The following is a 27187-nucleotide window of genomic DNA, read 5'->3' as shown; positions in this document are numbered from 1 at the left end:
CAACATTACCTACAGGTACCCCCCCTACCCCCTCACCCACCAGGATCCATTGCCCTGATGGATGACCTGTATCAGGAGAGGGACAGGTGGATTGTGACCTTGTTACCCTTACTTTTTCTCTCAGTGACCTTTGATACAATTGACCATGATATCCTCCTGGATTGACTGAGTGGGGTGGACATTGGAGGCACTGTACTACAGTTGTGCTGTTCCTACCTGTGTGGTTGAGTCCAAAGAGCAACACTGGGTGGTGCACTTCAAGCCCCTGACACTTGTGCTGCGGTGTTCCACATTGTTTCCAATGTTATTTAACATCTATATGAAGCCGCTAGGAAGATTAGGGCAAAAAAAAACCTAGATAAACTAGTTATCAACTGCAAAGGGGACTTGGAGATTTGTACATTTTGTATGAGAACTATCTTTTATTTATATAACAAAGAATTTTAGTTGATTTGACTATGGTTTTACTGTATATGTAGTGGCTGTTGGTGTTTTTGGATGATGCCATGGCCTTTGGCTAGTGCAATAAAAGTTTATGAAATTTATATGAAGCCGTTGGGAGCAGTCATTTGGAGTTTTGGAGCATGTTGCCATCAGTACCCTGATGACACACAGCTCTTTCTCCATAGTATCTGAAACAGGAGAGGGCATGCAAGCCCTGGTAGACTGGACGGTGGTCAATGAAATGCGTTTGAATCCTGGGAAGTTGGAGGCCATGTGGGTGGGTGGTTCCTCCTGTGTGTGTAAGATAAGCCAATGATTTTCATAGTACATATCATTCCTTCCTCATTTCCCACCAATTAAACATTTCTGACCAACATTTATTCTGCTTGCCCCAAAATGCTGGCTTTTGCAGTTCATGATTTTCTGTTTCCAAAGACATGCTTGGTTTGTTTACAAGCAAATGACAGCCCTTGCACATGCTAACATGTTTAACTGCATGTGCAGTTTTGGTGCTGATGGGGACTAATTCTATGTTATGTTGCTAAGCTGCACAGAGCATCCTTCAGCTTCATTGCTAAATTCCAAATTAAATGCTGTCAAACTCCATCAGATCTTTGACCTCAGACATGCAGGGGTGCCTGGTAACATCCCCCAAACCAGAGTGCTCTGAGCTGTGAACTCAAAGCATTTCATTTCTATTTTAACACCGCTGTCCTTACCCTCCACAGACTAAATACTATAATATGCTATATTAAGACTCAGCCGCTTTATAGAAGTAGAGAGGAATGTGGTGTAGACAAACCTATTTTAGAATAAATCCTGAGCAAAGCTTTGATATGCCTTACCCAAAAGGAATATTTATTTTAGAAGAACACAATGGTCAAATTCTTATTGTTGTTTTTTAAATTGCCCTAGGAGGTCATAATAATTGCCACAGTTCTAGATCCATTTCCAGCATGACTTACTCTCTTGGCCTAGACAGTAAAACACAAGTCTGAGCCTATGTTTGGTAGGCAGTATCTAGGTATAGTAACAGAGGTGTAGGTTAATGCTAAAGCTAAAAGAATATAGCTTAGGACACACCTTTTGTATAAGCCATGGTGTAATTTGGTATGATTGTCATAATCAAATCCATGTCATTCTAGGCCAATTGTATTGCAGTTCCCATGGAGACAGTGCTTGAGCTAATTTCCTTCAGCATCAAAGCTATAATAAACTAGCAAATAAGTAAAGCATTGAAAGGAAAAACATAAAACACAATGAAAAAAAACCACAGGGATATTGATGGAATCTGATCCATCAAGTTATGATCCATCAAGTTATTTGGGGGCTTTGCTTGGCAACATGTAGGAACTTGGGAGCAGCCGCCGAGACCACATAACACCGGTCTTGAAAGACCTACTGTGGCTCCCAGTACGTTTCTGTAAGGGGAAGAGAGTATAGAGAACCTTCCCCCCTCATCAGAAGCAGTTCCTCCCCAAGCAGCAATGGCAGCGAGGACGCTGAGGAAAGCAGTCAGGAAGTGGGGAGAGAGGGCCAGGGTTCTGGCAGCACTGGAGAGCCCCTGCTACACAGGAGGGAGGAAGAGAGAGGGGGGAAAGGGGGGAGACGGAAAACATGGAGCGTAGACCCTTCCCTCCGGTTCTGGAATTACGGAGGGGAAGGAGGTTTGCTGTCCCAAGACTCTTATGTTGGAGGAAGTCAAGGGGCGGTTCAGTGCCGGATTCTGCATCGGACTGAGCAGACATGTTGTATATACCCAGCTCACTGTAAATAGCCTGCACTAATAAAAACTGCTGAAAGACAAGCATAGCTGCCAAGTTTTCCCTTTTCTCACGAGGAAGCCTATTCAGCATAAGGGAATTTCCCTTAAAAAAAGGGAGAACTTGGCAGCTATGAAGACAAGCATGCGGAGCGTCGTTACTCTAGAGTAGTCACAAGAACCTCTGACAGTTTCCGAGCACAATTCAAAGTGTTGGTGCTGACCTTTAAAGCCGTAAGCGGCCTCGGTCCAGTATACCTGAAGGAGCGTCTCCACCCCCATCGTTCTGCCTGGACACTGAGGTCCGGCGCCGAGGGCCTTCTGGTGGTTCTCTCACTGCGAGAAGCAAAGCTACAGGGAACCAGGCAGAGGGCCTTCTCGTGGCACCCGCCCTGTGGAATACCCTCCCATCAGAGGTCAGAGAGATAAACAACTACCTGACATTTAGAAAATACCTAAAGGCAGCCCTGTTTATGGAAGTTTTTAATCTGTGATATTTGATGTATTTTAATGTTTGTTGGAAGCCGCCCAGAGTGGCAGAGGAAGCCCAGCCAGATGGGCGGGGTATAAATAATAAATTATTATTATTATTATTATTATTATTATTATTATTATTATTATTATTTATTGTAGATGTTATGGTACTTCTTTTCCATGTATGATGATGGTAGTTTAGGATGTTTTATACATGCTGGATCCTTCAGGTTGTCTTGTCACTTTTTGATGGAGGATATTAGTCAGGAGTATAGCTATGATACATAATATAATTTTTATATGATATCTGCATGTATTGATGAAAATTACAAGTATGCATTTTCACAGTCTTTGAGGAAGTTGTTGTTGTTTGGCTGTAAGAAGTTCAAGCTTCCTACTTGTGGCACACACCGTTGTTTAGACCACATAGCCTGATTAACAAACACTACTAATTCAGATCCAGAGACTATGGCTTACTGACAATAGAAATACTTTATTGTCACTGTACCACTTCTTTACAGTGAGATTAAACAAAAGGGAGACAAAGTGAATGCTAAAAAGGACTGGTAAAATTCAGGGTTGTTTCTTACTTACAGGATTAGACTGATAGACCTGGAAGCAAGATGGCAGCTTTGGATGGTGAACAGAGTTGTATGGTGCACTGTTTGAGGGAAATATCAATACTGTTTCTTGGATTGTTTTACGGACATCTGATGATTTCTTTGTATTTGGGGCTTCTCAGCAGTGCTCATTCATGTGGATGCTTCCACTATCACAGTCATGAACTCTACTGCATTATTTTACAAGGCAGGTCTGACTTTGGACAACTAACTACATCAGGGAGAGTAGTACTCCAGAGAGTACTACTCCACAGCTGAGCCCAGGAACAAGAACAATCAAGATTCTTCTTTCACAAAGCATCTCTTCTTTATAAGCATGGCTTCACTCTGAAGGCAGCCCCCTCATCAGTATCAGACCACGTCTAAGGGGAAAACAACATATTACACATAAATGTGGGCAATGACACAATGGTGTCATTTAAAAGAAAAAGAAAAACAAGTTGTTGTTTTTTAATGAAAAAGAGGCTGCAGATTTGATAGAGTTGATGAGGAGGAGAGGGTATTTTTTAAAATCTTTCCCTCCTGCTGTCTTCCCCTGATTCGTTTATCTTTTTCCCCCATGGGGGGAAAAGCAGCTTGATTGGAAAACGGCTAGTGGGAAAGGATTAAGCACCCTTTTCTCACCACTCCTCCAGTCAAATTTGTGACTTCCTGGGGATGGTTTTTCATCAATAATAAAATGATTATGACTTTGTGATTTGTGTGTAAAGTGTAATTTGCCTGGTAGAAAGTTGAGCATCCTAGACAAAACATTAAAGCTAATTCCTATTGCTTCCTTAAAAGATATTCTGGAACTCTTCTGAGCCTTGCAGCCATTTCTCATACATTTTGCTTTGGTTTGATAGGACTACTGTGGCCACGAGCCCTACTTTACAGAGAAGAGTTCTCTATTTGAAGGGCTATCCGGTAAAACTCCAGTTTAAGGATAAAGAACTATGGGAATGGAGAGCAGGGGCCTTGAAGTTGCCCATCACCAGTTAACACCTGCTCAGCAGACTGCAAGCATGCAGTTCACCTTGCCCAAGTCTTCCCACTATGGTGAAATCTATTGTACTTCTGTTTAAATGATACCGGTAGCCTCAGGTGTCGCTATGATAGTCATTCTGTGCCCACCCGCAAATAATTTATCTCTACATATAAATCTGTTCCCTCTTTTCTTTTGGGTGATATGTTTCCTCTTTTTTTGACAATGTGTAAGTGGCTACCCTAGATGAAGCAGTGAAATCCGCACACCCAGGACTAGTTGGAGTCCCTGCCTCTTCACTGTGCCAGTAAGCTGTAGTTTCTAGAGTCCATTGGCCGGCTGCTGCTACTTACTCAGTGAAATTCGTTGTTTTTGTCCCTTTATATAGCATTCATCTGTTGCTTTAGCAAAAGTCTTGCCCTAGGCTGCCACCTACAGCCATGTTGTGGTAAAGCTGATCCTGACTCAATTTTCTTCTTTTTCTTAAAATAGATCCTGGTAATGCTTAATGGTTGAGATAGAGTTACAGAGTTTTGCAAAGTTAGATTGAGGGGAAATACTGAATCCAAGCAGGATCGAGTGGCTTTCTGATAATTGCAGTTTACTGATGTATGCCTGATTTCATTTTCAAATCGCTTTCCATGTTAAAGACTGAGAATGGCTAATCTGTGAGGTCCACTGCTTAAATAGGATATTATATTTGGTGGGAACACACATGCACACACACACTTTACTGAAGAAAACTGGAAATGCTGTATCATGGAGGCAACAGGAACTGAGTTTGGGCTCAGGACAGATAAAATATGCAATTCTGAGATATTTTTGGGGTGCCTTAGGGGTTGTAAGACTTCTCTTAGAAAGGGACACGGGAGCGCTGTGGTCTAAACCACTGAGCTTCTTGGGCTTGCCAATCGGAAGGTCAGCGGTTTGAATCTGTGTGATGGTGGTGAGCTCCCATTGCTCTGTCCCATCTTCTGCCAACCTTGCAGTTCGAAAGCACACCAGTGTAAGTAGATAAATAGGTACTGCTGTAGTGGGAAGGTAAACAGCTGTTTCCGTGTGCTCTGGCACTCATCACGGTGTCCTGTGCACTAGTAGCGGTTTAGTCATGCTGGCCACATAACCCGGAAAGCTGTCTATGGACAAATGCCAGCATGGGCGTAGCCAAGGGGGGCAGCTGTCTTCTCTAGATCAAGTAAAACAATCAAAATAGTTAACGAACTGATGAATCACATTGGTTCTGCCCCCACTAACAAAGGTCCTGCACCTCTAACAAAGTCCTGCCCTCCCTAACAAAAATCCTGTCTACACCCATGAATGCCAGCTCTCTCGGCTTGAAAAATGAGATGAGCGCCGCACCGCATAGTCACCTTTGACTGGACTTAACCGTCCAGGGGTCCTTTACCTTTGCCTTTACCTCTTAGAAAGTTTAAAGCCATATGAAGCTGATGATGTAGTTTCTTTCTTACAGTGACTGAGAAAGAAATGCCTGTGTTGCTGGAGGGGGGCATTGCTCAGTGGTAAAGCACATGCTTTGCATACACTAGGTCCCATATTCAATCCTCAGCATCTCCAGCCAGATCTGCAGAGTCACTGCCAGTCTATATAGATAGTACTGAGCTAGATGGACCAGTGGTCTGACTCAGTATAAAGCAGCTTCCTGAGTTCTTTGCGTGTGTTGCAGTGGGAATCCTAGCAGGGACAAGAAAAGGTTGCTAAAATGGAGTGTAGGTCTTTTCTGTCTTTTCTTCCCCAATCCCCATCCTGCAGGATGATTTCCTGCCCTCTCTTCATGATGCAATCCCTCCCTCTGTTTCTTTCCCACAGTCCATCGCCAGACATCCCACCACATCCATCACCCCCTCTCCACCCACCTGCCTCTCCCCTACAAGAAGAGACTTCCCCACTCTGACAGAAAGAAGAAGAAAAAGAAAAAACCTAGAAAGACCTCTGTACCTCCCTCTGATGTCACCCCCACCATCCAGGAGGTGGAGGAAGAGGAAGAAGAGGAGGAGGAAGAAGAGGAAGCAGAATCTGAAGGGGAGGAGGTTCTAGAGAAGGATGCCTCGGCAGAGTCTGACCTTGAAGCCTCTCCCAAAGGAGAGTCTCATGGCAAACCAAAAGCAGGGCTGGCAGAAGGAAGCATTGAGGTGAGAGATTTCCTGCTCACGCAGCAACAAGGGCCATTGGCTTGGAGATGCATATACAAGAATTAGGTACGGTGGAAACAAGGTTGAAAGATTTCCAGTACCCCCTGTGTTACGATGAGGCAGTGCAGATATTTTGTAGTGCTGGCTGACCCAACCATTAGTCAAAGTGTGGGTGTTACCTCAGGCAGCTGGTTTTTAGCATCATGAAAAGATAGCAAAGTATTAGTTATTTCATGTATTATTGTATATTTATTTATTTATAGAGGAGGTGGTTTTGACCTTTTCTGTTTCAGACGCCAAAAGAACTTGGCCAGCCTTGACTTGGGTATGTGTGTGTCCCATTTGTTGTTCTGCCATAGGCAGCAAGTTTTTTGGGGCCAGCCCTGATTGTATGTGATTGTGTGCATGTGCATTATCTGTTAAAGACTGGTGGAATAATCACATACAGTGGTACCTTGATTTAAGAACAGCTTAGTTTATGAAGAACTTGGATTAAGAACGCGGAAGTAGGTGTTTTGGTTTGTGAACTTTGCCTTGGAATAAGAACATGTTTCGCTTCCCGTTGAGTGTGTTCCATTTGTAAATTGAGTCCCCTGCTGCTATGGGAAAGCACGCCTTGGTTTAAGAACACTTTGGTTTAAGAACAGACTTCCAGAATGGATTAAGTTCATAAACCAAGGTACCACTGTAGTATGAAACAGCTGGATAGAATGAAGCATATGGCATTTTTTTGGCGTGAATGGCAGTTTTCCAAATGATAAAGACTCACAGCCTTCCTTCTTTTTGTCAGTCTTAGCCAGGGCAATAGGAGTTGCATTTCTCTGGCTTCCTGACTGCTGTGCCAGATAGGCTCTTTGCTTTGCTTCATTACAGTTTATCATTGGGAGTGATGAAGAGGAGGAGGAGAAGAAAGCCTGTGGCAGCCCATGCCCTTTGCCATTTCATGTGGCAGAGGAATGCAGTCACCTCTCTCCACTCCCTTATCTCTCCGATCTGCTGCCAGAGAAGGGACCTATTTCTTCCAAAAGGTAAGCGAGCTCAGGTCTTTACATGGTTTGGGCTTCAGATGGGATGCAGATGTTGTGGGTAGTGAAAGAAAGATGCTTGTATGTACCCAATTCATGACCAAAATATTATTCTGAAGACCCAAACATAGATGGGACTGGGCTTAATTTGAGTCACATGTAATCCAAGTTTAGTTCTAGAACCTATTTCCAATTTTCAAGTTCAGTCCTGGAATTTGTAAATAGCTAGGTGGATCTTTCTTTTCATAACTGAGAAACATGTGTGATGCCATCAGTGTGCTATATGCTTCTGGGCTTGAATAAGGGAGGTATAAGCTCAAATCTCTGCTTTGCCTTGAAGCCCTCTGGGTGACCTTGGCCCATCTCCGATTGTCCTATCACTGAGGGTATGTTGTGAGGATATTATGCAATAACCCCCATGTACAGCGCCCTGAGCTCTTTGAAGAACATGTTACAAATGTGATTGTTAACAATCATCACAACAGGCCCTCATGCACCTGAGATTAGAGGTCAGTTTTCCCAGGCAGAAGACCTGCTTTCCAAGCAAGCTTAAGCAGTGAGCAGCTTTGGTTTTTAGAAGTGCAATTCTAAAAAAGGAACATGAGAGCTACCAGCTCTGATGTAACAAGATACTCCATCAATTGGATGGAGAGGGTTCGTTTGCAGGTTTCATCCTTCCCGCTAGGAAATAGCTTGTTTCTGCTGAGGCAACATTCTCCCTTGCTTCCAGGATTGTTTAGGAGAGATCAAAAGTACGTAGCCAGTCTCATTCCCTGGCTCGTATCCCTTCTAGGAACAACTTTTCCTATTGTAATACCTGTGCCAACATCACACCCTCTGTTGCTGGTCTCCACAGTTTCCCTGGATATAAAGATAACAGAGTTTGGGACAAGCGCAAACTTTGGAGTCAGGTGCCAAGTGGGCAACGGGCAAGCTACGACCTGAAGGAGAGGGTGTGTATCGGCAGCATGACCGCCATGGAGAGTGCCACCTACCAGCGAATTCCCACAGATGAAGCTGAGGCTCAGATGCTGGCTTCTGCTGACCTTGATGATATGAAAAGTGAGGTTCCGATTGGGTCCCTGGTGATGGGGGTGGGGGTGATAGTGATGGTGTCTGTCTGCCAATATTCTCTCCTAGTGCAGCACTGAATGAATATGGGAGGCTTATAAATGCATAAATATTGCTATGCTGCATAGAACAATAGCCCTTTGTACTAAAAGTCGGCAATTAGATTGCGCAGTAGCTTTCACAAGAAAGATACAATGAAGGTATATGTACCTTTTGTTTATCCCTCATATATTAGGTACTTAGATGGATACCGCCTCTAAAAGAGGTTGTGTTTTTGGCTATCACAACATGCTCATTTATATTAATGGCTATTATAATATCTTCTAGCAATTCCTTAGGCTTCCATAGGTTAATTATGCATTGTGTGAAGAACAGGTTCTTTGTTTGTCTTTAAGCCTACTGTTTCTCTGTATTGATCAATAACCACAAGCTTTTGCATTTGCGAAGATTTATGGTCCAATCCTCCACATATTTACTCAGAAATAAGCCTCTGAGTTCAATGGGACTTAAGTAACTCTTAAGCAAATATGCATAGGATTGTAAGCAGAGAATAATTGTTCCTGTTTTCTCTGTCCGCCCCAGTCATGATTCTGCCAACCACTGTTTGTACCTCCTCTGACCACCTTTTTTATGAAGAGGTAAAAACCTAACTGGTTCCCTATACCCCAATGAATCCCTCTACTCTCTGAGATCAGCACAAAGAAGTCCTACTTGCACCTACTCTGGTGTCAAATTGTTTACCCAAGCCACACAAAAATAATTCCTCTTGAGCTACTGTAAGAACTGCCTCCATTTTCCAGGCAGAAATAGGCACACAAAATAGCAACCCTGCTGGATCAGACCAAAGGCCTATGTTGTCCAACATCCTGTTTTTCACAGGGATGAACGAGATGCCATTGCCTATGGAAGACCCACAAAAGCCCTTTCCCACTGTTCTCCAGTAAATGGCATTCAGAGGCATGCTGCCTTTGCTTCAGAAGGTAGTATGTGTAGCCATCATGACTAGCAGCCTCCATGAATTTGTCTAAATAATTTTTAAAGCTTGTCCAAATTGGTGGCCATTCCCACAGCTTGTGGTAGCAAATTCCATATGTGATGATGTGTGAATAAGTAATTCATTTTGTCTGTCTGGAATCTCCCACCATTCAGTTTCTTTGGATGATCTCTAGGCAATAGCAGACAGTGTGGTTGGGCAGTGATGCTCACCTGACCTCCCAACAGCTGAGTTACTGCTGCTAAATGGGAAAGGAGGGGAGTGGGGGAGCAGTAGGAGATTCAGTATAGTGTGGCAGATTAGCTCCATCAGTAGATTTGTGCTTTGCCGGACTTCCCACTGCCTCTCCCCCTCCTTCCTGGTAAGCAGTAGGGACTCAGCTATTGGGAGGTCAGGCAAGTGCTGCCACCCTGCCATGCCTTCCACTACTGCCCCCAAGTTCAAATATTACTGGTATATGAAATTATATGACATATTCCTTTTTGAATATGTCAAAAATATCCTAAATGTTGCTGTAAGTCATTAGATAGTCTCAGTGTATAAACACTGCCTTAAAGGTTTATTTAAAGTGTACAATGACTTTACTGAAAGGAAAACAACAACAACAACAGCAACAGCAACAACAACAACAACAACAACAACTTAGTATTTATACCCCGCCCATCTGGCTGGGTTTCCCCAGCCACTCTGGGTGGCTTCCAACAGACATTAAAATACAATAATCTATTAACCATTAAAAAGCTTCCCTAAACAGGGTTGCCTTCAGATGTCTCCTAAAAGTCTGGTAGTTGTTTATCTCTTTGACATCTGGTGGGAGGGCATACCACAAGGTGGGTGCCACTACCAAGAAGGCCCTCTGCCTGGTTCCCTGTAGCTTGGCTTCTCATAGCGAGGAAACCGCCAGAAGGCCCTCAGCGCTGGACCTCAGTGTCCGGGCAGAATGATGGGGGTGGAGACGCTCCTTCAGGTATACTAGACCGAGGCTATTTAGGGCTTTAAAGGTCAGCACCAACACTTTGAATTGTGCTCGGAAACGTACTGGGAGCCAATGTAAGTCTTTTAAGACCGGTGTTACGTGGTCTTGGCGGCCGCTCCCAGTCACTAGTCTAGCCCCCGCATTCTGGATTAATTGCAGTTTCCGGGTCACCTTCAAAGGTAGCCCCACATAAAGCGCATTTCAGTAGTCCAAGCGGGAGATAACCAGAGCATGCACCACTCTGGCAAGACAGTCTGCGGGCAGGTAGGGTCTCAGCCTATGTACCAGATGGAGCTGGTAAACAGCTGCCCTGGACACAGAATTGACCTGCGCCTCCATGGACAGCTATCCCAGGCTGCGCACCTGGTCCTTCAGGGGCACAGTTACCTCATTCAGGATCAGGGAGTCCTCCACACCTGCCCGACTCCTATCCCCCAAGAACAGTACTTCTGTCTTGTCAGGATTCAACCTCAATCTGTTAAGGTGGGAGAGTCTGGAATAGAGGTAAGAAAAAGAACTGTGCTGAAATAAAATAATGGGAACTTAGCTTATATTTTGAAATTAACTCGTAGGATACCCTTGTGAGGCTTAAATAAATTTGTGCTGAAAATCTATGATATGAATGTAAAACCTAGTTCTTCTTTGGTGATGTATCTCATGCTAACAACATTCATATGTAACACAAATGCCACATGGAATGAGTAAGTGGCAGGGAAGCAGGAGAGCAAGATCTGGTAAAGTCTCTTGACAAATTATTCAGGCATGGAAGGGAAAAACTAGAACTTGCAAGGAAAACACAGAATTCTCAAAATAACAGTAATGTGGGGAGGGGGGACATTTGCGGGGGAGAATCAGCAGGCAGGGTGGGAGTGTGTAGCCTTCCACCTGCTGATTCTCCCCTGGAAGTGTCCTTCCCTTGGACTGATGAATTCCCTTCCCTGGAGCTAAAAACTGAAAACTGGAAACTAGCCTAATTGGGGGGGGGGATAGCTACATAGGGGCATTTTCAGAGGATAATCAGCAGGAAAGGGATGGTTTGAACACTGCTTTCTTCCACCCACAGATCCTTCTCTGTGAGTGCCAAGCACTGCCATTACCTCTGCAAAGGTGAAGTTGGGTGCTTGCTTTTGACAACATAACCTCTAGTGTGGCCCAAAGCCAGGAAGGAAGCAGACTGAAATAGGTTGTGTGGGAAGATTGATGGATATGAATCATCTGACTTAAGCCTACAGGCATCTATCTGTGACTGCTTGTAAAGTGAACCTTACGTTAGTACCACGCTATACCCTAGTTTGCAATCAGTGAGAGATTTGTGCCCAGTGCAAATAGCATCTTTAGAAAAGGGATTTTTCTCAGGACCACAGCAGGGAAGCAAATGGTTAAATTTCCTCTCAGGGCTGGATGGGATAATCATTACATGTTAAATGCAAAGACACATTTAGCGTCATGTGTAGTTTTGCCCTTACACAGGTAGTGCAGTGTGTCACGCTCCCAACTTTATCTCCCCAAAATCAAGTGTTTAGAACCCCTTCCGCATTTCCTCTCCACTCTGGGAATATTTTCCCCTTCCTTCCCCCTCCTCTCCTGTCCCCATATTAAACATGGTTTTGCATTATTGTGTGCTGACACAAATCATAGCTAAATCAAACAAGGTTCCCTTATAACTCTTGTTTACAAATCCACTTCCTTTTCAGGATTTGATTCCTGCATAATATCCTGTTCATACCAGAGTGAGGTGGGTTAATGGCAATGGAAAGTAGTTCTGTAATATCTGCTGTATCCTCTTGCCAGCCCAAAACTACCAGGGCAAATAATTTCTGAGCTGTTTCTTTCAACAATACTTTAAGGAAACACCACTGTAATCACTAGGGCCACAAAAATGCATGTTCAGTGTCTACATGGAACTTTGCCATTCATTCTTCAGCTTAGTTCACACCTACACTCCCAACACTGTATTCAGAATCCACTGGTGAGGATTCTCTAGGCCTTAGTGCACTAGAGAAAAAGTCTTGAAATACTTAACTTCCTTTCTATCTCTGGCCAGTGACCCACAGTCTAGATGTGGTCTTCTGTTGCCAAGGGCTCAGTTTTGATTTATGAGTTTATGTCTTAAGATGCTGTCCATCCATAATTAACTGGATGGAATTCTAAGATGGTCAGGCAGGCCCTGTATCTTCCCAGGGCTTTTATTTTCCCTACTGACTTTCTTGGCTCAGAGTTATCAGCAACCTTTTGTCTTCTGAGAGATCTATGCATTTTATCTCCTGAAGGGAGCGGCCACATTCGATCCAGTTTCCTGCTCAGAGGGTTTAGTGTTGTTGCAATTGCTGAAAAGTTTCAAAGCCATTAGGATTCAGTTTATGTACATGTACATGTACGGGCTGTGCTCTATGGCATGTCCCTCCCCATATGCTGGTTCTTTCTATGTGAGAGCACAGAATAGACGTCATGGAAATGCCAGCTCTGAGCCCCAGGACACAGAAAAGCCAATAGGCTGCTTTCCAGGCTTCAGTGGGAGGAGACACCAAAAGAGTATAAGGGGGCACAACAGGCAGTGCCACAAGCCAAGGAACCACTTCCAGCAGCACATGTATTGGATCTCCTACAGCAAACTTCCTGCTGAGCTGTGGCAGCAAGCAAGGATACATATATGCTCCCTTTGACTCCAAGCAAGCTGGGGAAGTCTTTACACTTTTCACTTGCCTAGATGATGTATACTGGCATTTCCTCTCAAATCCTGTCAGAAGAAATCCTGAATACTGGACCTAGCAGCTTCCTGGATTGTGTGCTGCCTGAAGAGCTTCAGTCAGAAAAAGGGTCCACCTGCTAAGTCCTGCTCCTTGCCAATGTTGTGATTGTCACATGCCCCTCGACTCCCACCTTCTTAAGGACATAGCAATGGCTGTTCCAGACAGAGAGGATGCAGTGAAGGAGACAGGAGTAGGAGACAGCTCGGAAGTAGGGATAGCCATCTGTGTCCATAACTCTTTTGGCTATGAGGACTTTGAGGAGTTTGCACTCAACTTTGAAGACTATGACCTATGGGAGGCCATCCAGAACCACTTGGGCTATCCTAACTTGGACCCCACCCGTAAGTACCTGCTGAAACTTATACGCGGACATATGCACATTCCCTCACACAACCTGATCTCAACTTTGCTTAGAGTCTAGTCTTGATTGGGTGACCAGGTTCAAAAGAGGCCAGGACCTTTAATTAATTTAAAAAGATTGTGCAGACAATCTCATCCCTGTGTGACAATTAGCAAAAAAAGAAAAGGAAAAAAAGAATTCCTTCTACAGAATTATTAAAGGTACAGGAATGTTGTCCTTCTTTGCATCTGGTCACTCTGGGTACATATAGAGCACAGGGAAGTTATACCTTGCCCTATCCCATAAACATACTTTCAGGCATTTGTGTTATTTTGGCATGGAGTCTATCTGTACAAATCTACATGAAACAAACACATAAAAACTAAACCAAACCAAATCAGGGTTGGCATGGGATGTTACATTCACAAGAAGAAATCATAAATCTGTTTATCCTGATATATGAGCATAATGTTATAACATATATTATAAAGTGCAACTTATGCTGATTCTACTGAAGACACACAGTGAAACATACATCTTGTAATCCTACTCATATGCAGTAAAACCATATTGTGGCACAGAAAACCCTGGGTCTTAATATATCACCCAGAAGTTCCTATTATTAGTGCTGGACAGAACCACATAGTGTACTTGCTAGAATTGAGGCAGCTAAGGCTGAGAAGCAGAGTGGGGGCTTGCAGTGTTTATTTAGCCAAAGACTTTCCTTTGGGGCCCACAGCCTCCCAGGTCAATTTCCATCACGAATACATAGTGAGAGAAATAAGTGAGCAGCTCTGATCTTGGGGTGTACAGGAGGAATGTTTTCTACGCTGCTCATTGGAGTTCTGGCTGATCTAGAGCATGTCTAAATACTACAATTTAAAGCTGCTATCGGCCCTTTTTGTGGGGCGGAATATACTTTCACCGTGTGGTGCTAGTGGCAGAAGGGTTTAAAACAGCACTGGGGGAAGAGAGTTAAATCTCCTTTCCCCCACAACTGCTGCAATCAGAATTGCAGCTACCAAATGCCATTTAATTTTTTTTAAAGAAGGCAGGAGATCTTATTATGGATCTCTCACATCAGATCTGTTTGTTCTTGAAGCACCAAACTCAACTTCTGTCTGCACTGCTTAGTCCCTCTCCAAGGGGATGTCAAGCATGGGAGGGGGACACAGATGTATGTGGCTGACATGTGAGTAGGCTAATATTATTCTCTATGTTTATAATGCAGTCAAACAATCACACCTGACATGCTTTATACATTTTACACAAGTACACGAGTCATACACCCGAATCGCACATATATTTGCCCTCAGATGTTATTTCTGTCTCCAGATGAACTGTACAACTTGCCTGTAGAAATTATGAGCACTACATATAATATGCCCCCAGAATAGCAGCTCCAAGCAGCTAGAGTGCATTAGTATTGATGAGCACTTATTGGTTTTTGTCACTCTTGTGTAGCTGTAAATGGAATGATGTGGTATCCAGCTGTCAACAGGCCTCAAATCAGGCGCACAGCCAGTGGGAGGAAAAACCCTCCAGCAATGTATAGATTTTGTTTATATTTAATTTACAGTGCAATTTGTATTTGTCTACTCAGAAGCAAGCTTCCTTAAGTTCAATGGAACTTACACTGAGGTAAGCATGCATAGAATTGCAGTGTTAGTGACCCAGATTCCCAAGGTGTCAGGCTGTAAAATGGTCCTTCCCATGAGAATGTGGAACAGGGGAGTGAATCCTAGCATTGCAGAGGAGACTGAGAGGAAATATGATGACCATCTTCAAATATCTAAAGGACTGTCACGTGGAACAAACTTGCTTTCTCCTGCTCCAGAGGTTGGACCTGAACCAATCAATTCAAATTACAAGAAAGGAGACACAACATCAGGAAGAGCTTTCTGACAGTGAAACAGACTCCCATGAGAGGTAGTGGACTCTCCTTCCTTGGAAGTTTTTATGCAGAGGTTGGATTGCCATCTGTCATGGATGCTTTGGTTGAGATTCCTGCATTGCAGGCCGTTGGGACGACATGACCCTTGGGGTCCCTTCCAACCCTATGATTCTATGATTCTACTGCATGCCATACTCCCAAGATTTATTAAAAGCAGGTGAAGAATAGAAAGAGGGCATGGATAGCTGAACTATCCTGAGAACACTTGGGCAATACTGTCCAGAAGTGCTATATTGCTCATAATTTATGCTACCTTTCAGTAATTCCACTGCTGTTGGGGAAAAATGAGAACCCCTGAACAGTTGCCCTTGGCATGAACCATTAACTTAATCAACCCGTCTCAGCTGTTTTCTGATAGAGACCACATCACAGCTCCCATTTTAGGTCAGAGAAGCCCTCAAGTATAGCATTTGAACCGATGGCATGAGAATGTCTGTCCTGGTGTTAGCTCCCAAGGCCTGTCTAGACATTGGCAGACACTACCTTAAACACTGCCTGCTTTTTGATGTGGGAGAACAGGAAGGCAGAAAAAATGTTGCTTTTTAATTTGTTCATAAATGATCTGGAATGAAGAGTGAGCAGTGTGGTGACACCAAATTGTCCAGGGTGGTAAAAGCAAAAAGGAGTTGGGAGGAGCTCCAAAAGCTCCACACTGGACATGGGTAAAATAGCAAATGAGGCTTAGTTTCAGCAAGTGTCAAGTGATGCACATTAGGCTATTTCCCCCACCCTAACTTCTAGGGTCTGAACTGACAGTGACTAACCAGAAAAGAGATCCCGAGGTCACGGTGCAGAGCTCAATTAAAATGGCAACCCAATGTGCAGCAACTGGAAAAAAGGCAATTCCATGTTAGAGATCATTAGGAAAGAGATTGAAAATGAAACTTCCAGTTTGATAATGCTGTTACAATACTCTGTGGTGCAACTGCGCCTGGAGTACTGTATAATCTAGTCACCTCACCTCAAAAAAGGATGTTGTAGAGCTGCAAAAAGAGCAGAAAAAGATAACCAAATGATCAAGGAGGGGAGAGCGGTGATGAAGAACTCCCTTTAGAGGAGAGGTTACGTTTGAGGCTTTTTAGTTGGGGAAAAGGTAAGTAATAGGGAACATGATAGAGGTATAGTCATGGTGAGGAGAAAGTGGATCGGATGCAGAAAAGTTTTTCTCTCCATCTCAAAGTACTGCAAATGAGGCTAAATGTGGGGAGGTTCTTCACATAGCTATCCTGTGGAGTTTGCTGCCATCCAATATAAAGACAGCCAGCAACTTGGACAGGGGTTTAGGCAAATTAATGATGAGGCTATCAGTGGCTACTAGTTATGATCGCTGTGTGCTGTCTTCAGTATCGGCATGCCTTTCAGTACCATTTGCTGGAGAACGTGAGGTGAGAGAGCTCATGTTGTACTTGTGGGTTTCCCATAGGCATCTGGCAGCCCCCCTGAGAGCAGGATGCTGGATTAGGTGGGCCTTTGGTCTCATCCTGCAGGGCTTTTGCATTCTTAACCTTTGATAGATTATGCCCTATTTATTTATGTGATGGAACCACAAAGCAAAACAGAATAAAGTTTGCTCTCTAACATCTCATCTTGTGAAACCAAGTTCAGCCTTGTGTATTCTAAACTATGCAGTTATATGAATGATTTTGTCACTATGTGATAATATGCAAATAGAACACATATGTATGTGAATATTTAGTTCTTCTAAAATTTGGACTGTTTTCCAAAAACATGCTGATCAGAGGGGGCAAATTATAATATTCAAAAGCATGACAATCAGATGTCAAGATGTTTGTTGTGGGGAGAGTCAGCCTGGTATAGTGTTGGACTAGGACTAGGACTAGGACAACCCAGGTTCAAATGCCAACTCAGCTACAAAGCTCACTAGGTGACCATGGGGCAGTCACACGCTGCCTTATCTGCCTCACAAGGTTGTGGTGAGGATAAAATGGGAGCAGGAGAATACTGTGTACTGCCAGAGCTTCTTGGAGGAGATGATGATAAAAAATGTAATGGATAAAATAATAAAGAGTGTGCCTATATAGCTGTGATACAATAAAATTCCCTTCCTATACTGTCTCGTACAAAGCCCTGAAAACCCTTCTCCCCACTCCCTCACAGCCACAGATAAGCACATTATGTGCCCCCACTGCCTTGACATTGTTCCTGCAGCTCCCAGAAAACAAACAGCAGCAACAAATTGTAGCTGAGCAGAGGTTTTGCCATGCTTCATGAAGTATATCATAGTAGTCATCTGTGTCTCTCTTGAGATAGAGATCTATTGCATAAGCACCTGCACCTGCTCAAGAAGAGTGTTCAGGAACAAATGTGTGGGAATAAAAGCTTCTGTTTCCTGGCTGTGTTGCAGACTGCTTCACAGTCAGAATGTAGAGCAAGACAAGGACAGAGAGGGGCCATTGCTCAGTGTTGGGCATTTGTTTTGCATGCAGAAAACCCCAGGTTCAGCATCCAGCATCTCCTGTTAGAAGCATCTTGGGTATAAGGGCTGGAGAGCTGCTGTCTTTTGGAGTAAACAGTACTGATCAAGAGAGATCAATGGCCTGGCTCCTTGTGGGACATTTTCATAGCTACCTTGAGACCACAGCAATCCTGAAAAGAGAAGGGCTGTGTATGCTCTACTTTAAAAAGGAAACATAACACCCCTGGTCCATGCCCAGGTTATCCAAGCTATGCACTAAGAAAAGCTCAATTCTGTGTTTTGTATAAATTAAGCAAATTAGAATGAATAGGCTCATTTTTCATATTTTTTCCTGCTTCTTATAGACATGCTGGGGAAGGAAGGAGCTATGCAGAATGCTGCCTCCATGCCCCAGCCTGAGCAAGCAGAAATTCTGCTCATCCCTCTTCTGACTGCTAAGTTTTCACCTAGTATTGCTTACCCATCTCAGGGCTAGAAACATGGGGCTGAAAGCTGAGCTGCTCAGATTTCTGACTATGCTCTCATGGTTGTAGTCATGGCATACATACTACTGCTTGCCCTTGCTCCTGCCCTGCCTTTTTTCTAGGCCACCGTTTTGAAGATAATCCAGGAGTAAGAAGACATCTGGTTAAGAAACCCTCCCGGAGTCAGACTACCAGAAGCAGCAAGAAGTCTTTGACTTCACAGTCTGTCAAAAAAAAGAAGAAGAAGAAGAAGCTTGACAGGAAACCCCACGAGGTAATGGCCCTGCCTTGTGGAGACCTCACAATCTGCAGGCAAAATTGGCAGCTTCAATCAGGCGCTGGCCATGTTGCCTGTTGGTGAATTGTTTCCCACAGAGGCAGTAATCATAGTCATTATAAGACTGTGTGACCCAAAAGTGGGGCTGAAGCAGTGTCTACAGAGTTCATGGCAAGTAGGTAAGTATAGGTAAGTAGTCTTATCCTAATCTGTGCTCTTTGGGTCTCCCTTGATACAAGATGCCCTATTTTGAGAGGGGAAATGGCTGGCCTGGAAGGGGAAACTAAGGGCTCATCCACATTTTCCCTGAGTAATTTTCCCTGAGGGAAAGCAGAAGTGTGGATGAGCCCTAAATCTTTAGTGACAGTTGAGATGATATGAATCTAGACCTCCTCCAGTTATATTCTTTGTGTACTCTTTGCCCACAGGCTATATCAGATCCACAGGATGAAGGCAGGCATATATTTCCTCTGAAGTTCTCTCATAGCAGATCTTAAGCATTCTGTCATCAACAGGGATCTCTGGTGCTAAGAGGACAGAGCTAAAGAGCACCACCCTATGACAGCAATAGGTGCTAGGTAGGCTATTCTCATGAAAGAACTTGGACAGAGGAAGCAACTGCAGTTCAGTTCCCTTTCTTTCCTCTGACAGGTATTTGTGGAGTTGAATGAATTAGTGGTGGAGAAGAACCAGGACATGCACTGGAAGGAGACAGCGCGCTGGATCAAATTTGAGGAAGATGTGGAGGAGGACACAGCACGATGGGGGAAGCCTCATGTGGCTTCACTGTCCTTTCGCAGCCTTCTGGAGCTCAGGAAGACTATTGCCCATGGTGAGTAATCAAGGTGGGGCTGGGCTTTTGTCCTGAGATGTATGTTGACAAGACCTTGATAAAAGCTACCGTATATCCCAACCTGCAAACAAAAGACACAAATCAACAAGATCTCTCATGATTCAGACTCTCTCAAGGGAAAGAGAGAGAATGGTAGACAATTGTGGGTTGTCTTCTGATTGCCAGGATATCTTTTCCATCATTCATGGCAGCCTGGTCCTGCAGCTGAATGTGCAACACTGAAGTCTTGGGCTAAGAAGGAGGCCACCAAAAAGGTTTGCTTTTTCTCACAAGAGGTTCGGATCCAATTGAAGATTTAGGGCAGGATTCAACTAAGTTGTTGCGTGCAAAGAATGAGGTCCACTCGCACAATGGGACTTCCCTCCTCTTGCTCCTGTGCACTCCCTATGCCCCCTAAATCTGCTCTGGATGGTTGAGGGAGCCCCTAGAACAGGTTTAGGATGTGGGGTGGGAAGGTGAGGGGGGAAGTCCTGTTGAGGGAGAAATACCCCTGGGAGATTCTGAGGAGATTAAGTGATGTGTGAAATCCCATGCAGTGGGGTACAGATACATTTTTGTGAGTGAGCAACATAATGCCCTGAGTCATTGAGATACTGTTATTGCTGTCAGAAGCAAAGTGGTATGAGCTAAAATTTCCTTTGCACAGGAAAAATGATAGGAGACAACAGTCTGAGATACTTTGTGCCTGGGAAATCTCTTCAATGATCTTAAATGACCTAAACCTATTGGTCTTCCTGATCCCAGGAGCTGTTCTGTTGGACCTGGAGCAAACAACATTACCTGGCATTGCTCACCTGGTGGTAGAGACCATGATAATATCAGACCAGATCAAGGCCGAAGACAGAGCCAATGTCCTCAGGGCCCTGCTGCTCAAGCACAGGTAAGTAATGTGCTGGCATTAGAAAGACCGCAGGTTGGGCTTTGAGTGGCAGGGTCACAGCTGCTGAATGTTAAGGGAAAGTGAACAGTGGCATGATACATAAAAGACTGCACAAAAAGGCCAGGAATGGCAAGAGGGAGTTGGGTGAGAACAAGATAATTTTTCAGTGTGGAGATGATGAGGTTCCTGAGGTCCTCTTAGGAACTAGACATACATAAAGATGTTGGCTGTCTTGGGGCAGTGAAATGGATATCTCTAAGTGAAGTTGTGAGCTCATAGCTTAAGATATATATGGGCAGGGAGACCAGGACTTTGGGGTATATAAAAGTCAGGAAAATGGGGGTAGGGAAGCAGGGAAATAGATGAGCAGGGATTTGTTGCTGTGGACACAACAGGAATAAATGATGTGAAAGGTATATTTTCATTTTGGTCAAGCTCTGAGCTGCAATAAACTTTAGCAAAGAAAGTTGGCCACTGTCCTGTACTTCCTTTAACATCTGCATTATTTCTTCAGCCACCCTAATGATGAAAAGGAGGTATTCTTTCCCCGGAACCATTCCAACTCCAGCATGAACTCTATGGTAGGAAACCACCATCACCACCACAACCATGCAGTTGACACATGCATGCCATTGATGGGGGAAGAGCGCATTGAGATGACAGAGCCCAGAATCCATGACCCTGATTATAGAGAGGTGAGTGAGGAACAGGCATGGAGAGCTGAATTGTTCTGAAAAGTACCATATTTTTCTGTGTATAACATGCCCCCATGTATAAGATGCTCCCTATTTTGGGGGACTTAAAATTAAGAAAATGGGGGGGGGGGAGATTGCCCCTGTGTATAAGACTACCCCCTTTAAACATTTTTTAAAGTTTTTTTTTAAAAAAAAAACCCTAGTCTTATGCACAGAAAAGTACAGTAAGTAGAGTGAAATCTGTGTGTGAGTTAAAGAAAACACTGAGACCTTCATTACTAACTGGGCCTTACTAAGAAATAATGAATTACAAGCAAGGTGCAGAGATTTCAATGTTTTCCACAGCTTACTTTATTTCTGCTGGTCACAGGGAAGGAACAAGGAAAAGTAAGATAAATGGCACTGGTCAAGAGGTGGGGGGAAATAGTTGTGGGAGTCATTGGCCTAAAGGCTTAGGAACTCTCTGAATTTTCTTCATTTTTATTACGATGTATATATATCACTTGATTGTAAAAAAACAACAACTTCAAAGCAAGCAAGCAAGTGAATGAATGAATGTTATGATATGCCAAAACAATCAATTTCTAAATTTGCCTTAAATGAGCATTTAGAATCACAGAGAGCAGCAGGAAAACTATTGGACTTCAGCAACCAGAATGCAGCCTGCCTTTTTATGGTCCTTTCATTTAGAGAGCGAAGTGGTGCTCCAACAGTGTGGGGAGTAAATGTTTTCATAGGGAGCCCTGGCTAATGAGAACCTTTGTTGTTGAGACAGAAAAACATGCACCTTCACAGCTCTGAGGGACATCGTGGCAAATATCTCAAGCTGATGGAGAAGATTCCCGATGATGCAGAAGCCACTGTAGTGCTTGTTGGTAAGGAGACCTGGGCCAAAATCTAGTATTGAGGCCTTGATGAGGTCTCATCAGGAGACCTGTGATTTTAACAACAGTAACATTCTTCCTTTTGCTGGCATTGTCTCATGAGGAGTTCAGGGGTTCGGTGCTGCTGCTGTACTGGCGGTGCAGCCATCTTAACCTACACACTCCCAGGCCAAGTGGGGGGGAGGGGTTCAAACCCCACCATGGGCTAAGAGAAATAATATGGCTTCACTCACCTTTCATATGCCTGGCTGAAAACTGTCTTGGCAAAGGCAAAAAATGTATTGCCTAGCATATTTGAAGCGTTCTGCTGCAAAAGTAGGGAATAGGGCAGTAACCTCAAACTCTGTGTGCTCAGATATTGCGTCCTGTGCTACTCACACTGCCCACTGTTAGCAGGTGTGTAGAGAGGGCACTGCCAGGTGGAACTTGCAGCTAAGGGCTCATCCACACCTCTGTCTGCCCCACCACTTTCTTCTGGGAAAACCCACAGTTTACCTCCAAATTGGACCAAAAAGAAATTGGGTTTTCTGTAGACTGCTATTTGTTCCAGTTCAGCCATAAAAAGCATATTTTCCAGGGGAAAGCTGTGGGTCAAATACAAAACCACTTGCAACCATGCCTAGAAATCATGGGAGAAACCATGCCTAGAAATCATGGGAGAAGGGGAAGTGTGGACAAGTCCTAAATGTGTTCATATGTGTCATTTTGCCAAGACTCCCTAAACCTGGAGCATGCTTCCTGATCTCAGAAGCTTGTTGCTTCCACACTGATCATCATGGTCTTATGCTTCCCTTCCTGAAAGGTTGTGTTCAGTTCCTTGAGCAACCAACGATGGCTTTTGTCCGTTTGAATGAGGCTGTGTTCTTGGAATCAGTCCTGGAAGTCCCAATTCCTGTTCGCTTCATCTTTGTCTTGCTGGGGCCAAGCCAGTCCAACATGGACTACCATGAGATCGGACGTTCCATCTCAACTCTCATGTCAGACAAGGTGAGGAGGAGCTGAGTGTTGGTTCAGGCTGGAGAAGACACGAGAAGGGTAGCAGCAAGGGTGCTGAAAGATGCATTAGAAAGGGAACATCATGAAGACGCAGCACAATGCCAAGGGAGCACAAGTCAGGAAGGGTTTGTAGACTTGTTCTATGCCTAGAAAACACAGGTCTGAGTGGTTTTCTGCTTGTTATGCTCCTTTCCCAGGGAAAACCCACTCTTTAGTGCTAAACTAGAGCAAATGTCAATCAGGAGAACACCCAAATTGCTATTTGCTCTGATTGAGTAGTTTTCTGGAGGGCGGGGAGGGCAGGGAAGCAGCAGGACAAAAGGAAGCATAGATAAGCATGGTGGGGGTAGGTTGGGAGGCAGGGGGTGTTTGCTCCTATCTGGCACCACCTTTGTCAGGCAATTGATCCAGTAATTCTGCACCACAGACTGCTCTGTGTATGAACCCTCTTCCCTTTGCCTCCAGCCATTTTCCTCCTTTGGTTGAATATTCTGCTAATGATTTATGCATGCCCACACACCCCCTGACTTGCCAGCATGGGGGATGTGGGGAACTGTAAATATGGATGGGCTATGCAGTCTGCACAGAGGAAGGAATGCTCCCTTGGGAAAACTTCTGATGCACATTAAAGCATAGAACCCAGGGAAGAGGAATGTGTTGGGTGGACATGCCCTTTCAGATGCCCCAAATAGCTCAACTGGTGCATTCCTTCACCATGCTGTCCAAACACACTCTTCTAAGTGTGAAGGCTCTTCCCCACTTGCTAGAAGTTGTTTTTATTTGCTCTGAAATACTCTGTCCTGAATTGGTTTCTGAAGAAGGTATGCTAGCAAACTGACCATAGCAATTTCCTTAAAAAAAAACAAACCAATGTTTTTACAATTTTTAATTTTACAGTACATCCCACTGTTCAAGGGTGGAATAGGTGCAAGTCAAATACATTCAACAATATTGCACACTTGGATAAATCATTAGTAAGGGAATAGAAGGGAAATTGTATACTTTTGTGCGTAGACAACCAAGAAAAAATACATGGATATCCACTGAATAAAAAATTCATTAGATTTAGTGAACAGCAAAATAGACATAAAATAGTGATGATGATATGCCAGGACAGGAATCAAATGAACAGGGATAAGTGGAGCATATGCTGTTGCCATGACACTGGATTAATACAGCTGTCAATCTGAGAAGAGAGTTATAGGGTCCTTTGATGATACTGAGATAATATTGGCTTTGAAAGTAGATTGATGAGCTCGTCTTGGGTCCGAGACAGCATCACCAAGCAATGTTATACTGGAGGACAGAGGATAAGTGATGGGCTGCTCTTTGCCTGACTGACCATCTTCCCTTGTTGGCTGACAGCATTTCCATGAAGCTGCTTACATGGCAGATGACCGCCAAGACCTGCTCAATGCCATCAATGAGTTCCTCGACTGTAGCATTGTCATCCCTCCATCAGAAGTGGAAGGGAAGGATTTGCTCAAGTCAATTGCCACCTTCCAGAAAGAGCTGCTGAGGAAGAGGAAAGAGCGGGACCAGAAGAAGTCCACTAAAGAAGGGAATGTTCAGGAAGCCAAAGGTCTCTTCTCTCCTTGCCTTTTGTACCTTACTATTCTGCTTCATGGCCTGGGTAGGGTGGGTGAGGAAGGATTAGCACAGTTCATGTCTTGCCTCTGCATCAGCTCAAAAGAGACACAGCACAGTTTAGTTGATGCTGAGGGAGGGGGGACTTTCTGAAAGTTGGAGTAGGCAGGTATGAGGAACTGAGTCCGCCCTGTCTAGGGATGCTGGAGGCTGGCACTGGGTGTGAGGTATCTTGCGTCTATTTCCCTCTCCCTTCCCCTCACCCCCACCATGCTGTTCATGTCTTTCCAGAGATCTGTGAGGTAAAAGCTGAGGAGGAGGAAGGCGGCGAGGAGGAGGATGACCCTCTGAAGCGCACTGGCATTGTCTTTGGTGGTTTGGTGCGGGACATAAAGCGCAGGTACCCCAAGTATCTGAGTGACCTCAAAGATGCCCTGCACAGCCAGTGCCTCGCAGCTGTGCTATTCATCTACTTCGCTGCTCTCTCCCCCGCCATCACCTTTGGGGGACTGCTAGGTAACGAGTCCACCCTCCTCTTCCTTCCTCACCTCAGCTCCCCTGTCCCACCCTAGTTCCTTGCTCAAGCTGGTTCCTGTTCAGCTAGGCTGCCCAAGAGATTGAGCACATTAGTTCAATTTTTGCCTGTGCTTACACTGGCTAAGTGGCTGGGATTGGTTCATCTGTGCCTGTGCCCTTGCTAGGCAAGTGGGTGGGCTCAGTTGGCTCTTGCTATGTTCAGATGGGTTTGGCTCTGTCCCATTGCACTCTTGCCTGGCTCTGGGGCTTTCCAGTCTATGCATGTTCCTTTCTTGTTCTCTATGGTAACAATAAAAGCATTCTTCTACTCTTAATAGTCACTCCCCAATATTGCTAATTTGCACACAACCCAGAGTCCTACATTGGATGGGCAGAGGCCTGTGTAGGACAGGAGAGGGTCTGAACAAATCTCTGCAGAGAAACATCAGTAAGGGTCAAGATGGCCTCCTGCAAGCCACCAAAATGTTGGGGGCCAAGGCTTGCACATGGCATTGCTCTCATATCCCTGAAAGCAAATAACAGTGCACAGACACTAGCCCTTAACTATTGGGGTTAGGAGAAAGAATTTGTTTAATGGTGAGAAGAATTGTCCCTTTGTTATTGAACAGATTGGGGGTATCTTAAGCCCAATTACCCACAACCCATTCTTCTATACGTGTTCATGGGCGCCAATGTATTTATTACTTCTTAAGCACTTGATGCTACAATATTGCTAAAGCAAAGTAGGTCTGATTTTGATTAGTTGCTGGATGGGACACTCTGCTTGCGAACTCTATGTATGCTGCCTTAAGTTCCATTATGGAAGAAAGGTGGGATATAAATGTAAAGAAATAAATGATTTTTAAAGGTGTCATATAATATAAAAAATAATAATAACTGTAGGTAAAGGTAAAGGGACCCCTGACCATTAGGTCCAGTCGTGACCGACTCTGGGGTTGCGGAGCTCATCTCACGTTATTGGCCGAGGGAGCCAGCATACAGCTTCCAGGTCATGTGACCAGCATGACAAAGCCGCTTCTGGCAAAGAAGAGCAGCACACGGAAATGCCATTTACCTTCCCGCTGTAGCGGTACCTATTTATCTACTTGCACTTTGACGCGCTTTTGAACTGCTATGTTGGCAGGAGCTGAGACCAAACAATGGGAGCACACCCCGTCGCGGGGATTCGAACTGCCAACCTTCTGATTGGCAAGCCCACAGCACTACCCACATCCCATAATAACTGTAACAGAGTCATATATCCATTGGCTTACATTCTGCACTTTCCTCTCATATTAGAGGTAGATCCAGACATCAGTTTACCCTGTTCCAACAGGGTGGGTACCATTCTCCCTAGGACACTTACTCTTCAGAAAACTGTGTTCCTTTCCCCCCATGTTTATGGGTAGGGACCAGTGCAAACACTCCCAAGAAGGTAACTGAAATAAGCAGAGGATTCAAAATCTCTGCAGCTAGAATATATCTCACATCACTTGCTGGACTCTCTAACAAGGGTGCATTTCTGTACAGGAAATTATCTGTTAGAATGTAATATGAGGGAATTTGTTCATGTTGAGGTTCCTTGGCCTAACTGTTCCACCAAACAGTAGCATATCCGTGCATGGAGGGACTCATTGGCAGTGGCAATTGAGAGAAAGGGCTATGAGTTTTCTCCTGTGGTGAGCCCCACCCACCAGGGGGAGCTGGGCACATGTTTCTGTCTGCCACTCTGCAGTTTGTCCCAGAGACATTGCTCTTTCTCTACAGGTGAGAAGACAGAAGGTCTCATGGGCGTTTCGGAGTTGATCATCTCCACCTCAGTGCTGGGCATACTCTTTTCTCTGCTGAGTGCCCAGCCTCTCCTTGTCATTGGCTTCTCAGGGCCCCTGCTGGTCTTTGAAGAAGCTTTTTACAAGGTACCTGTAAACTGGTGTCTTCCTTGGTTCTACATTGCCACTTTCACATGCAGATGTCCCACATACCGCATGCTGCTGTGCACTGCTTATGAAGTGCCCATATAGGACACTATAAGACTTAAATCTGGCCTAATTCACACATTACTTGAGTGGCGAGG

General features: G+C 44.4%; 1 protein-coding gene across 2 annotated transcripts in view; it reads left to right on the top strand.

Moving 5' to 3' along the window:
- SLC4A3 (solute carrier family 4 member 3) overlaps positions 1 to 27187 on the top strand; it is a 58478-nt gene that overhangs the window by 22696 nt on the left and 8595 nt on the right. For both annotated transcript variants that reach the window (XM_035126521.2, XM_060277910.1), the window contains exons 4-15: positions 6092 to 6414; positions 7288 to 7442; positions 8296 to 8501; positions 18548 to 18699; positions 19354 to 19534; positions 20300 to 20435; positions 20950 to 21130; positions 21906 to 22005; positions 22817 to 23001; positions 24376 to 24592; positions 24889 to 25113; positions 26881 to 27029. In XM_035126521.2, coding sequence (XP_034982412.2) covers positions 6092 to 6414; positions 7288 to 7442; positions 8296 to 8501; positions 18548 to 18699; positions 19354 to 19534; positions 20300 to 20435; positions 20950 to 21130; positions 21906 to 22005; positions 22817 to 23001; positions 24376 to 24592; positions 24889 to 25113; positions 26881 to 27029 — 2210 coding nt within the window. The remainder of the gene's footprint in view (positions 1 to 6091; positions 6415 to 7287; positions 7443 to 8295; positions 8502 to 18547; positions 18700 to 19353; positions 19535 to 20299; positions 20436 to 20949; positions 21131 to 21905; positions 22006 to 22816; positions 23002 to 24375; positions 24593 to 24888; positions 25114 to 26880; positions 27030 to 27187) is intronic.

The sequence above is a fragment of the Zootoca vivipara genome, chromosome 1 (assembly GCF_963506605.1).
Source record: "Zootoca vivipara chromosome 1, rZooViv1.1, whole genome shotgun sequence".
Lineage (NCBI taxonomy): Eukaryota > Metazoa > Chordata > Lepidosauria > Squamata > Lacertidae > Zootoca > Zootoca vivipara.
Note: the sequence above shows the minus strand (reverse complement) of the source record. Positions and strands in the feature narration are given on the sequence as shown.